The sequence below is a fragment of the Lissotriton helveticus genome, chromosome 5_1, assembly GCF_964261635.1.
Source record: "Lissotriton helveticus chromosome 5_1, aLisHel1.1, whole genome shotgun sequence".
NCBI classification, from domain to species: Eukaryota; Metazoa; Chordata; class Amphibia; order Caudata; family Salamandridae; genus Lissotriton; species Lissotriton helveticus.
This window is the reverse complement of record NC_136065.1, coordinates 454,059,697-454,074,742: the sequence shown is the minus strand read 5'-3', so window position 1 is coordinate 454,074,742 and position 15,046 is coordinate 454,059,697. Positions and strand designations below refer to the sequence as shown.

Below are 15,046 nucleotides of genomic sequence, written 5' to 3'. Positions count from 1 at the left end.
ATGGCAGCCTCGGCTCACCAATTACTCCTCCCGTGCAGTGGTAGCCTCCCCCAGCAGGAGTACTGACCCCGTGCAGTAGTAGCCTCTCCGTCCACGTGTACTGATCCTGTGCAGTGGTAGTCTCTCCTTCCCTGTGTAGTTTTCCTGTGCAGTGTTAGCCTCTACACCCCCACGAACTCTCCAGTAATGTTGGCTTCTACACCCCCATTCCCCACTGCTCTCGTGCAGGGGTTCCCTATCGGTCTCCGTGCACAGGTAGACTCCCCACCTAGATGTACTGAACTCTTGTAGTGACAGCCTCGCCCTCCACCTCCATGGGTGCTGTACTCTGTGTCCCCGCCTCCCTACGTACTTCAACCGTGCATGGGGTTCCCTATCATTCTCCGTGCACAGGCAGGTAGCCTCCCCACTTACATGCACTGAGCTCTTGCAGTGGTAGACCCCCCCCCCCACCTCCTGGGGTACTGTTCCTGTGCAGTGCAGTGTGTCCCCGCCTCCCTTCGTACTCCCGTGCAGGAGTACCCTATCATTCTCCGTGCACAGGTAGCCTCCCCACCTGCATGTACTGTAGTGGTAACTCACCCCCCACCTCCTGGGGTACTGTTCCTGTGCAGTGGTGTGTCTCCTCCCCACCTCCCTTCGTACTTCTCCGGTGCAGGAGTATCCTATCATTCTCCGTGCACAGGTAGCCTCCTCACCTACATGTACTGAGCTCTTGCAGTGGTGGACACCCCCCCCCCCCCCCCACCTCCTGGGGTACTGTTCCCTGTGCAGTGGTGTGTGTCCCTACCTCCCTTCGTACTTCTCCGGTGCAGGGAACCCTATCGTTCACCGTGCATGGGTTGCCTCTACACCCACAAGTACTGCTCCCGTGCAGGGAACTAGACCTAATGGTCCCGAAAAGTGGTAGCCCGGCGCTTTTTCCACTGCCCCTTTCCCCGTGCTGCTGACGCACAGTGAAGGACTCGCCCGTGCCCCCCTCTTCACCATGCAGTGTTCCGGTGCAGTGCCTCGCCCCCCGCAGCGTACACCGACATGGCCCCGTCCACCTATTATCAGACGCATTACATTAGCGCCCGAGCCTCCCTCTACCTCCCACCCACTGATCCGGTGCCAACGACGCTCCGCCCTCGCAGTCAGGGCGGGGTGGGGGTCTGCCCTGCATCAGAGGAGGTCTTCTACTCTCCCCGCATGCCCCCGAGCTTCAGTCTCTTAACACACGGAGAAGAGCGTCCGGTGAGGACCCCGGACATCCCCAGGCCAGCTTAGAGGCATTTGGACAAAGCCGAGCAGCCCTCGGGAAGGACCGGCCACTCCGAAACCATCAGCAGGAAGAACAGAGAAACTGCACATGGTCAGGTGGGAAACCTCACACCAGAGAATCGGCAGAACCACGAGGACCAGAGCACACGGCAGGCAGCAGTAGGACCCGCGAGGAGACCCCCAACAATCCAGAAAGAGAGGAACACCTCAGAGGAACCTAGCGCCTCAAAGCCAGGGGCACCCTGGGCGCAGAGGGGTCCAAGACCTCTGGAATTAGGAGCAGGGTATACAGACCAAGGAGAAGGGGAGACCCATAAACAGCGCAGAATCCCAGCCTCATATATCGAAGACAAGCCTGATGAGCGGACCCTGAACGAACAGAGGGTACCAGGCAAAGCCCCAGAACCTGCAGAGCATCCCGGTGGGACTTTGAAACTCTAGCGCATAGAATCGATCGACTGCACCACAGGAGCAACGAACCTATAATGCCAGAGGCCAGTGCATCAGCCTGCATCAGCAGTAGGGGTACAGATAACCCTCACAGGAACTAGGACATCACCACTGGAGACTTTTTAGCCACACAACACCCCAAGACAATCTCAGAGTCACCATTAAACCACAGGGCCAGGGGAAGAAGTCCACAGATGGGGAGCCTGTTGCTGTGCCCCCAAACTACAGCGAGAGACGCTGGGACGGCTGCATAGGTCAAGATTCTCCGAAGAGCATCCTGGGGTAACCGGAGCAGCCCAGAGACCTGTGCACATTGGCCCTTGAGATTCGCTGCCCCCTCACCCAGCAGCATTGGCAACAAGTGTTACAGGCGCTCCCTGGAGACGCACGGGGGCATTACCTCTGCGAAGGGCATCTGAAGAGCTGGAATACCTGATCTGGCAGACGGCGTCCTCCGATCCCACCTGGCACCGCTGCCCCCTCCCCTGCCGTCCCCTTGTTCCACACCGGGGGATTTAATTTCCCACGTGCGCACCCATGAGTCCCTCCAGTCCTCTCCTCCTGCTCGTACTCCTCCTCGGGGGTGGAGGCGCGCGAGCTTCAGGGGTCCTCCTCGATTTGGCCCCCGGGGGCACCGCTCCGGACACCGTCTCCCTCCACATGATGAAGCTCTACCAGAAGTACCAGCGCGAAGGAAACCGTCCAAGGGAGGGCAACACCGTGCGCAGCTTCCGCGCAATGCCGGGTAAGAGAGGGGGCGAGGCGGGGCAGCGGATGAGACCCACCGAGTGGGGTGTCCCTGGAGAGGCGCACCCTATCATCCGATGGGCCTCTGGAGACGAGGGGCAATAAGGGGGGGGGGGGGCTAGAAGGGCCTGGGTGCCTCACAGATACATACGCAGGAGGTGTGGGGTGACCCAGGGCATGATGAGGTAGTACCGACGGGGAGGTCTGGTACCTGGAAAGAGTTAACCATCTCGACCAATGGGCCTCGACAGGGGACGGGTGACCCCAGGCAATAAACATGACCTCTGGATGAGGTCAGAGAGGGACCATTGGGATGTGAGTCCCGGGAGAGGCGCGCGCAGCAGCCCGTCCTGTGAATGAAGGGGCAGGGCGGGGACACTTGTCAAAAGATGGGATCCACGAGAGAGGAAGCCATCCTGGAAAGCGCGTCATTGGCTTCAAACTTAGGGACCCGGTAAAGGGGTATGACCCCGGGGGAATGCGGGACCTCTTGAAAGCGCAGCTTCCCCGTCCGTGCAAATGATGGATGTGGCGCTGCTATAGGGATTCCTACAAGGTTGGGATCTTAGGGACACCCTCTGCCCTTGCACACGAGGTGGCCCCGGGAGGAGTGCAGCCCTTGTGTATATAGGGGCGCCACTCCCTGCAGAAGTACGGCACCTATAATCGGGCCCCGGAAGGAGAGGCGTGATCCCAGACATAGGATAGGACGGTCAGGCGAGGTGAGGGTGTGACTCAGGTACATAGTGAAGAGAGAGCGGGACGCGTCTCCTGGCAAGAGATGACCCCTGCAGAGAATGACCCCGGAAAATTAGAACCCACCTGCTTCCCACCTACCAGAAAAGACGGAGTAGAGATGCAAGTACTGGGAGAGTGTGGGCGCTCTAACCAGACACGGGTGGCAGCAGAGAAGGCCCACGGGTGACAGGGCAAAGAGTACAAGTAGTGATGAGGCCTACGAACGCCTCACAGGGGACTCTAGGCGCTCATCCTGCGGTAGAGGCAGAGTTCTGTGGTGAAGTAGGGGGTGGTTCCAGAGCACGGGTCTCCAGGGCTGTCCGCAGAGGTTGGGCTCAGTGGACCATGAGCTGTGTGTATGGGTCTGAGCGCCTACGGCGTGGTCGGGAGGGGGGAAGCGGGAGGGTTTCCGTGCACTGGAGTACTGAGGTCTGTGCTGTATATGGATATTCAGCTTTTATGCTGTGGGGAGGTGTCTAGTAGTGGTTCTGTGCTGGGGTCCGAATTTTCTGTGGGTGTGCTTTGTTATAGAGTTCGTGGCTCTGTGTTGTGTGCTATATGTCGTTTTTCTGAGCTTATCTTACACGTTTTATGGTGTTGAAAGGGTCTGTGAAAAAAAGTGTATGTTTTGTACAGCACACAGCGTGAGTGGATATACCTTTAGGCGCTAAGGTGAGTTTGAGGTTTGCATTTAGTTTTTTTTTCGGGGGGGTGGGGGGGGGCAAGATTAACAAGAAAATAGTACACCCTGCAGGACAATATAACACAAACACGCACCAGCACAATTCAACTCAATATTCTACAAATTAAAAGAACACCCTTCGGTGTAATCCACCCCATGCACACGAGCACGATACAATGTAAGTAACTACAGCAGAATGACGCGCATTACAAACCCCTGTGATATAAAAACATTCGCTGCGATATAGTATCAAAAACGACAGTACACTTTAAAACAAAAGTGTACACCATATACAAGCAACAAAACGCACTGTACTATAAAAGAATGCAATCACACGTCTTTCGCCTTGTCCTCGGCTGACAGGTGTAACTTGCGCACTTTTCCATTAATTAAAATAAAAAAATAAAAAAGTTTGAGACTAGACTGTGATTGTTGGCTATCTTCGAGAGACGTTTATCTTTTCGTGTGACGTTGCGCTCCTTTGAGGTTTTGAAGTTATTTCGAGAATTATCGAAGGAGTAATAAATCTTAAAGGTGGGCGTTTCCTGGTTGCAGGCACGTCTCCGGCGCGTGCATTCATTCAGGGGTGATGTCATACAGTAAGGGGCGCGTGAAATAAGAAATGCATCATTTCTGCTGAACGTGGCTCGGTTTATTCCGTTTTAGGGTCCCATGACAATTTTACTGAAACTTTGTACTAGAGCAGAACGATATTTGCACCATTAAAAAATTGATATATTAGTACTTTTGATTAGAGATTAGAGCAAACGGTGTATGTTCCAGGACAACGCAGCAAAAACAAATACCACCTTATGTTTTCTCTCTTTGCATAACATATTTGGGAAATGCACGGTCTCCATTTTTCGAATGTGAATGATTGGGCTATGGTGCAAAAACAGTTACATTTTATCTCTGTTACATAAGTAGGAGGAACAGTGCAATATGAGATTTCTCTTTTTTATCCGCGAGATTCTTCGTCACGTTGTCTGATTAATGTAAACTGTTCTATGCGCAAAAATGTGTCACATATATTCAAAAAGTCCCAAAGCGCATGTTTTCGTTTTTGCCTGGTCGCACAAACCTTCATGCAATCTGGACTGAAACATGCAGTCTGTTCTCCATTCCGCGTTACACAAACAGCCAGATAGTGCAGAATGGCCCAGCCTTTGTATTTCACCTGTGCAACGTCCCTGGGCACGGATAGCGCCTGTCACCCGTGCTTTCCCTTTTGCAGCGCACAGTGTTTTTTGGCGACTGATACTCCACCCAGGTCGGTCAATCTTAAGTTTTCATGAACTGTCAGTTGAGGCTTTTTGTCCTCTTTCTTGATGGAGGACCCGGAACCTGTATTTACATTTTGGGAGATAAGTCTCAGAAAGTGTCTGCCATGCTGTTGTTTGTGCCATGCTCAGGGCACTGTGCACTCGAATTGTCTCTGTGTGCAGAAATGGGAGCGCCATGGCGCAGAGGCAGTGGACCGTCTGCACACTCTACAACCGCGCTTCTTCCCACCCACGCGGTGCGTCGCTGGTAAAATGGCCTAAAAAAGCAGCAACAGCCAGGGCTTGTTATCAAAGGTGCGCAGGTGACCCGGGGGTCTGAGGCACACTGCACCTTCAGAATTGCTGCATTTTACTACCCAGCCGCAGGACATGGGGCTCTCATTAGCGTCCAGGGGACCCGTGTTACGCAGCGTAATTTACGCCTCCGGCAACGCCGCCATGTTCTGGCGTTACTGCCAGAACTTGCTTGTAGATGGAGTTGATGCAAAAAAAGGACGCATTGTAACTAGAAGTTGCGCGGGGAGCTTAACAGGGCCGGATTGGCCGACCAAAGCAGCCCTGGCAATTTGGTCAGACCAGACCAGTGCACAAGTGTGCACTGCTGCTTTTATTACTGGGGGCTGATATTGCAGCACCACAGCAAAACCGGGTAACAAAGCCAGCCCCCACTGTTGAAAAAAACGCCCCCACCCTTCCAGTCTCCCGGGAAACGCCCGATGCCCGCTATGACCAGTCCGGCCCTGGGGCCAAACACTGGCACAGAGACCCGCCGTTCAGGAGCCCCACATTCAGTCGGGGACCTATCAATCTGTAAGATGTGGAAGTCTCGGGGCGCGCTGCCTTTGACATATCCTGCCAGAGGGCCCCCAACATTTTGTGTTACGACACTGCGTTCCGCCACAACTACCAGTGGCTCACGTGTTCATCGCTCTGTGTCGTCGCACAAAATGACAAATGCTTCTGAGAAACGTTTAGCCTGACAGCCTCACAGCCATGTAAAGGAGGCGTGGGCGGTAGGTAGGTACCTGAAAAGGCAGGGCCCTCCGCTCCGCAGACATGGTGGCAGCAGGGGCCTAGCCTTCAAGGGGCGTGTTTGTCGTGTTACACCGCCTCAAAAGTGTATTCTGTAGTAAGTAGTTGGGGACAAGGGCTTTGAATCGAGTATTTATTTATAAAGTTTTATATGGCGCGAACATGATCCCGAAGGATATGAGAGCGCTTTACAATTTGAGGGAGAGGAAGGTAATAGTTGCAGTACAATCATCAGAAGGAATACCAACCCAAACAAATCACATATGCATATCAAACAAAAGGTTACAATGATGTAGTGTTTATCGGATTTCGCCTAGAATTTTTAGATACTCACAATGAAAAAACACACACACTCACTCTCTATCTCTCCCCCCCCTCTCTCTCTCTCTCTCTCTCTCCTTTCTGTTTGTTTTTCAAGGCCATAAAAACTGTTGATTAGTTTGAATAATGTTTTTTATGTGCCCCTAACATGAATGCGTCCTCCTCTCTCTTTTCACTTTTCCTTAAGTCCCCCTCATGTCCTGCTTCTCATATAATGTGTTTTAAAAAGCTATCTGAGTGGGACTGTTGGGAAATCTGAAGTTCACCCTCCCCCCAATCCTATTGCCCTAGCCACGCCCCTGGGTGGCAGGTTAGGCTACGCTCTTTCCACAGGTGGCTCAACCACTCTTAGGGCCTCATTATGATTGCGGATAATCCGCATACTCCGGGCCGGCGGAAGCCACCGCCGGCCCGGAGTATGCGGATTATCCGCCGCAGTGAAATAGAAGACCCACCGCCAGATCAGGATGGCGGTGGGAGTGCGGTTGGACCAGCGGCGGACGGCAGGTCCGTCCGCCGCTGATCCGCGGTGTGAGGAGGGCTATTTGGTGACGGTGTCTGCAAGACACCGTCAGCCAAATTAGGAATTGCACGAACACATGCTTTTCCGCGGCGGCTTTTCCGCCGTGGAAAAGCATGTGGACTTTGGCTTTTGGGGGCCCGTTGCGGGCCCCCAGGGTGTCGGGGGTGGGGGGTGCACATGGGGGGTACCTATGGTACCCCCCAACATTTACATGCACAAAGCGGCAGGCACCGCGCGGTGCCTGCCGCTTCGTGCATGTAAATGTAACGCTTGCACCCGCCGCAATGTTAAAACATACAGCAGGATGTGACCGCCAGGGTGGCGGTCACATCCTAATTTGCACGGAGGGACCGCCGCTGCCCCTGCGGACGGTCCCTCCACCTCTGGGGTGGCGGACAGACGCAAGTCCGTCCGCCATCCTAATCGGCCCCTTAGTCTTTCTGCACATCTATTGCACTGCTGGCCTGCTAGTGGAAGGGGAATTATACACCAATTATAGCCGCAATAATTTAGAAGAGGTAGAGGGTAAAATCGACCAGCACAAGCCTTAATACAGAAAATGTTTTTCTAATTGCATTTAGGCAATTCAAATAATAAAAACCCTGGGGCTTATTATGAGCCCATTGCGCAACAGATGTGTCACATTCTCTGACCATATTCACAAGGCCATGTAAAGTCACCTTGCATGACTTTTTATGGCCTTGTAAATATGGGCCCCTTACACTCATTACTCTGCGTGAAAGGGGAGCTCCATTGGTGCTGCTATGGGTTTTCCCACGCCAAATCCATGGAACTTGATGCATTCCCTGATTTACACCATCTTGTAAAACTGGGAATGCGAGGCGTAGAAATAGCGTAACAAAGAGAAATATTTTTATTGCTCCTCGGTTTTCCCGCTTTCTAGGCATGCTGTTAGAAAGAGGAAAGTGCAATTAATGATTGTTTTTGTGCAGGAAGGTGTCCCATAGTTTACTTGCAGAGGAGGCCCCTATGTCCAAGAAGAAGGACTGTGTTACTTATTAAGGTGGACCAAGCAGTTGTTCGTCAGGAGCTTTGCATTGCATTTTCCCATTGATTTTTGCCCTCCTTCTGAGACAGCTGCCCGTCACAGAGGTCCACACATAGTCTTGCAGTGCCCATAGGTATCCCAGGACCAGGATAATCAGGGCCATCTTGCTTTTGAGTGGGCTCCACTAGTGTGCGTCCTGGTCAGGAGATCCCCCTGTCCTCACTTAGCTGTATCTCCTCCGTCTTTTTTGTAAGGTGGATAGTGCCCACTCATCTCACCATGCTCATCAACGTACCGCCATCTTAACATAGCTCAATCAACAGGTTCTCGCCAGGGCTTGTATTGTTACTCTACATGCACATATTATCTCCATGCTCTGTATCGATCCCTTAAACTGACAGGCTCTCTGCATGGCCTGCCCTGTAGTGCTCCCGTGTATCTACAGGTTCTCTCCATGACTTATAATGTTCCACTGCGTTTACAGTTTTGTTTTCTTCATGACCTGTAGTGCTGCAATGCTCCACTCTCCACTGGTGATTGGTGTCCCTGTCCATACAGGTTCTCTCCATGGTCTGTATTGGTCCTCTCTATATACAGACTTCCTTCATGGCCTTTAGAGATCCTTTCTACAGATTTTTCTCCATGGTCTGTATTGGTCCTCTGTATCCATAGGTTCTCTCCATGGCCTGTAGTGTTCCCTATATCTCCAGTTTCTCTCCATGAACTGCAATGTTCATCTGCACCTACAGGGTTTCTTTTCTGCATAACCTGTAGTACTGTAATAGGTCATTCTACCAGTATGTTCTCTCCGAGGAGTGTGGTAGTCCTGTCCATCTACAGGTTCTCTCCATTACCTGGATCGTTCGATGTATCTACAGGTTCTCTTTATATCCTCTAATGCTCCTCTGCAGTTACAGGTTCTCTACAGGTTTTCTTTTCTTCATGACTTGTAGTACTGTAATACCACACTCTACCAGAAGGCCCTCTCAGAGTACTGTTGTGGTTCTGTCCATCTACAGGTTCTCTCCATTGCCTAGAGTGTTCGATGTATCTACAGGTTCTCTTTATATCCTCTAATGCTCCTCTGCAGTTACAGGTTCTCTACAGGTTTTCTTTTCTTCATGACTTGTAGTACTGTAATACCACACTGTACCAGAAGGCCCTCTCAGAGTACTGTTGTGGTTCTGTCCATCTACAGGTTCTCTCCATTGCCTGGCGTGTTCAATTTATCTACAGGTTTTCTTTATATCCTCGAATGCTCCTCTGCAGTTACAGGTTCTCTACAGGCTTTCTTTTCTTCACGACCTGTAGCACCGTAATACCCTACCACAAGGCTCCCTCAGAGTACTATTGTCGTACTGTTCATCTCTACAGGTTGTCTCCATGGTCTGTAGTGCTTCTCTTCATATACAGATCAGCTTCATGGCCTTTAAGAGTCCTCTTTAGCTGTAAGTTTTTCTCCATGGTCAGTATTTGTACATTGTTTGCAGCCTTGGGTGTGAAATGTTGGGGTTTGCAGAGCCCACACTAACTTCTCGCCTATTGTCCATCCTGCAGGGTGAAAACACAGTCACCTCTTTTTCGGTCTCCAAAAACACAAACTAGAAACTTTCATATGTCTTCTTTCTTCTGCCTGGCTAAAATCTATCACACTGTCATGCCAGGGCTTCTCAATATGGTGTTTGGAATAGTTCTGTATTGTTGTAGGCAATAGATACAATTTTACATGGTGTCAGGAATTCTGTAGGAAAGAAATACACAATGTCGCTTTAAATAACCGACAAAATAGGCTATTTTTACAGCTCCTTATCCAGGGATAACCCATTTCAAAGCACCACAGGCAGCAAACCCACTACAGTCAGCACAGGAAATAAAACATGCATGAAAGCACCGCTAAATGCACACAAAGAACTCGATAACAATGGGGGCACCCTGAACAGACGGCCATGGGGAATGCAGGAGCCATAGAGGCATGGAAGGCACAGCATGGAGTCGCCAAGCACAGACACGCGGAAGCAAGAAATCAACACCAGGGAACTGTGCACACACATATGAGATGAAACAAAACAGCCACAAATGCACCTTCTACAGATGCATTCTGGGCCCCATTGCGAAAATAAACATAACAATATAGGCGCATATTTACTCCTCCACATGAACTTTTTATTAGTAAATTTTATTTACGATTCACCATCGTTTCCGGTAATATCCCTGGTAAGTTCTGTCTTGTGCAGAAGGCCTTGCAGGGTCAATGGACAACCTGGACAAATCCACATTTTTTCCTCTTTTAACAAAACACTTTTCTGGTGGTGAAAGCTCTTCCCCTACACTTCACCATAGGGGCTGGAAGTAGGGGGTCGGAAGCTGCTGCGGGGTCCTTAAAATGAACATTCTGGAGTTCAGAATGAGAATCAGCAATAAAGAAACCTTTACATTTTGTTTAGTTCTTTTCCCATTTGCTGTACCTTCAGAGACAGATGTCAGATAGGATGCTATGTCTTCTGACAAAATGCTGCTTATTCTTTTAACATGTAGATTATTTTCTTTCTCTGACTTCAATGTTAGAGGATTTTACTAACCGCTATATGTATCAACAAACCATTTTGCATTTCCTAAATAGCGAATTTTAAGGAATCGCTATTTAGGAAATGCAAAACGGTATGTATGTACAAAATCGCTTTCCAATAGCGATTCCTTAGCATTCCTAATTTGAGATTAGCAAATTGTTAATCGCAAATTACCCCTTCATTTCCATGGGCCAGGAGGCCCATAGGAATGAAAGTGCAATTTGCAATTAGCAATTTGCTAATCGCAAATTAGGGATTTTTCCAAGGGTGCAGGGGTGTCTCAAGAACACCCTGCTGCACCCCTGAAAAAGACATTTGGGGGTATATGGCGCACATACATGCCCTAAGGGCATGTATGGGCGTCATATGGCACCTTTGGTTTTTTTCAAAAAAGCTTTTTGATAAGAATTCGCAAATTACCACCAACTAGAAGTTGGTGGTAATTTGCTAATCCTTAATGGCATTTTTTGCATATTATTTGTTTGATACATTGCATTTAAGGAATCGCAAAATTTGCAATTCCTTAAGTGCAATCGCAAAATAAGGATTAGCTAATTTTGCTATTCCTTATTTTGCATCAAACTTGTTTGATACATACCATTTGTCTAATTAGCATTCGCAAAGGCCGAAATTCGCAGAATTTCGGCCTTTGCAAATGCTAAATAGCTTGATACATATAGCGGTAAGTCAATTAACTGACAGTCTTGCTGGGGTACAGGGTGTTTGAAAGGAAAAGGCTGTAGAATTGCAGTTTTTTCTAACACACATCTAAATATCTGTAAAGAAACTGCACACATATTTCAAAACATCAGCAGATGGGAATGCACTAATGAAGGCCATTTGTATTAATAATTCTGAAGTTTGAGGGAAACAAATATTTTAGGAGGCTCAACACAAATCAAATCACTTTGTGATGCACACATTATATTGGCCAGAACCTGATTTCCACGTTTGTGCGCTGAATAGTTTTATCAGTAAACCTGCGCATGAATACACATTTTGTTACCATTTCAGAGGTGAATGTGCTTTCTGTAAATGGCAGTGCACTAACACACCATCCTTTAGTCATATATGTGACAGTGTGCTCCAAAATGCACCGCATACTACCCCACCCACTCTTTAGCCGAATTGGTGTGGCTCACTTGCCACACTTGTTCTTTGCGTGACACTGATTTTTCGCAATCCCTATGACTTCAATGACGTAACATTTTTGGCAGCAACCCCACTCCGAAAATTGTTCCAGCACCATTGCACCTCACCAGATCTTGCTGTGTTCAGTTTCCCCTTCCACCCCGGAAGGGTAACCGGAACGAATTGCTGACCTGTTGCAGGATGAAAAAGTGTTGCAATGAAGTTTGTGAACGCCCATAACATCCATGTTTTTTGGCATTCCCAAATTTCTAAGGCAAACCACAATTGGTACACCAATTTCCCATACCATTAGTGGAAATGAATACTACAGATGTATCTGCCTTTCTATGGTGAAATCTGCAGAAGTAAAATGATTTACACCTATAAGAAATTCCTTTGTGAATTCTAAACAGATGCAAAAAGGGTATTTTCAGCCGTCAACTTACATTGATGACCACATTTTCCTTTACAAATAAGGCCCACGGTAAATACATATTTTATTTTCATTCAGTACAGACAACAAGAGCTGTTAAAATAATGGAAGCATCAGTAGAGACACACAAGAGAAAAAACCCTCAGAAGAATCACTACAGGCACACATGGATTGCATTAGTCACCCAGTAAAGACATGCAGAAAGAATACACCAACAATGGAGTATTAGTATAAACACTCATGAGAAAGAAAAACACAGTGGCACCTGATACAGACAGACAGACTAAAACGAAAACTGGGACACAAACATGCATGAGATGAAGAACATCCATATTGGTAGAGAGACAGAGGAACCACAACTACATTGTGGATATCAGCAGAGACAGAAAGGAGTTAAAACACAGACACATTTATCACAGACACACAGATATTGTAAAACACACTTGGAATCTCCCTTTATGGAATGCATCCTCCTTATGGTTACCTATTACAGAAAATATCAGAATAATAAAACAGTAGAAGCAGCAGTAGACATACACAAAAAGAAAATTAAAAAAAGGCTCTGATACAGGTACGCTGAAGGAGTAAAACGACAAAGTGGGTAGCAGTACAGGCATAAACGCGGAAAAAGCAACCAAGGAGCTGCTCACTTCAGACAGCAGGAGGAACAAACAAGCATTTGCAATGCAATAGGTCTCGCATTGACGCGAGTTTGAGCTATTGACATTGCAAATAACAATGCCTTTTATTTTTGTTTTCTTTTTAAAAACATAAATAAAAGGCATTGTTGTTTACAATGTCAATTGCTTAAACTCGCGTAACTGCGAGACCTATTGCATGCAAATGCTTGTTGTTTTGAGAATCTGGTCACCCTCACTTGTGCCCATATTAGGACTATTACTAATACGACTGGCCTTCTTGTCTTTCATTCACTTTTCATACTCCAAAACTAACGGGAGAAGAACTCTGTTTGTAACTTCCACTTTTTTTATTTTATTGATTTTGCAGTTTTATATAGCGCTAACTACACCCAACAGCATTGGGGCACCTTAAATGAACACCAGATACATTACACAAGATCAGATTCATCTTTTTTGGCACAGATATGAAGTGATTTGCCCGCAATCACAAGATGTTGCGCTAACGCGGAACTGGAACCTGGTGTCGCAGTTCTAAAGTTGACAACTCTTGCCACACTATATATTTACCGCAAAATGTTTCCTCAAGTCAAACATTGACACAAGGATGCGTTTCATGCTAAAATATAGCACTAAATGACGGATCTGCAGTTCACATGATTCCGCATACTTTTTCTGAAATTTCACATAATTATGTTTTAGCAATAGTGCCAATTATGAGAAGATAGCAGATTGTGCTCAGTCCCTTTTTTGCCCTCACACTAACCACCAGCTTTTAGCCCACTGATGAAGTTGCTGCAGTCAGGGTTGACGAACAACAAGGTTGCTTGGCATTGACTCCACCTCATTCATGCCTCTTTCTTCCTCAGGAGTACTTTTTTCTCTACCTCTGTAGCTCGTTTCCATCCCCACGTTCTCTCTTTGTCACTATTTTCCTATGTTTCACTACCTCCCTTTTTTTGGGTTTCGCCTGCCGAAGGCTGCGCTCTGCGCAGCTTTTCGGCGCAGGCGAAATCCTTTGTTAACTATAAGTGCTTCGGGAACGTCCCCCGGCTCCCATTGGCTAGCTCCATAAATGGAGGCTAGCCATTGGGTGCCGGATCTGTCCGTCAAGGCCGGACCAGATTCGGGGGCGTTCCCGAGAATTTTTCTCTTTTGCCCACGTCATGCGGCGGTGGGCGGGGCTTTTTTTTTGGCTGGTTGAGGTTTTTTTTTGCCATTTGGCGGCCGACCGCCGGCCGAGGAAGTCCAGGCTTGATTGACCCCTATGGCCCCACTGCTCCGCACCAGGATTCTCCTATGGAGTATACCCGTCTTGTGGGGTTATGTGTTCAGTCAGATACCTTCTTTATTAAGGCACATTAGTCCGGCGTTTTTCCTTCACCCGGTATAGAGGCAGGCAGTCAGTCATTCTTTAATTTTTTCATTTGATGGAACGATACTGCGCATGCGCAGCGTCTCCTTCACGACTTGCGGCAGCCACTCTGCACTCGCACTGAACACTGCTCACCACTTCCCGATCCCGGAAATGGAGCACACCACACCCGGCGCCACGAGATTTGCGGCATACTTATAGAAGGCCGAACACCGTCAATGTAAGGCAGCCGCTGGAAGGGGTAGGTGCAGAAGCACGAGCATCCTGCTAGAACCATGAGTAAAACTCCCCCATTAGGGGGACGAATGCGTGGTGTCACTGACAGTATCTACCTACAGAGATGCTTGTATGTATGTACCTCGCCGTGTTTATCGATCGGGCGGGGGCTCACTTCGGGGGCCGCTGCTCTAATGATGGTGATTAATCTCCTCAGTTTGTCTCCGGGCACGATCACCCCCACCTCCCCCCTCCGGGGTGAGTCAGAGACGGGCTGGGAGGAGAGCGTTACAAGGGGATGCCTCGGAGGTTACTTGAATGACGGGGGCGGGAGCGGGTCTAAAGAAGCAGCGGTCACTCCAGCCCCCAGCCAAATTCAATACTCGTGTTTAATTGCACTGACCTCCTTTCCCCGAGCGCCGAGGGAGGGGGCGGCCTCCTTCCGCTGCACATGGCGTGGGGGGTGTTCATGCAGGGCTCTGGCACACGGGGACGCCTGCCCGCAAATAAAAATTATTGGTCTCTTCAGACTGGAGACAACCGATTTTTAACAAGGTTAGACGGAGGCTAATGGGACGTGCTAATGCCTCCTACTTCTCCAGACCTCTCTGCCGCCCCTCCCCCAACCCCCCTCTCTC

At 49.0% G+C, this 15,046-nt stretch overlaps 1 protein-coding gene across 1 annotated transcript in view; it reads left to right on the top strand.

Moving 5' to 3' along the window:
* Positions 1-1,027: 1,027 nt before the first annotated feature.
* The window catches only part of GDF10 (growth differentiation factor 10), a 45,849-nt gene continuing 31,830 nt past the window's right edge, over positions 1,028-15,046 (top strand). Inside the window, exon 1 of the mRNA XM_078642698.1 lies at positions 1,028-2,458. Within this exon, the coding sequence (XP_078498824.1) occupies positions 2,251-2,458 (208 nt within the window). The 5' untranslated portion in view covers positions 1,028-2,250. The remainder of the gene's footprint in view (positions 2,459-15,046) is intronic.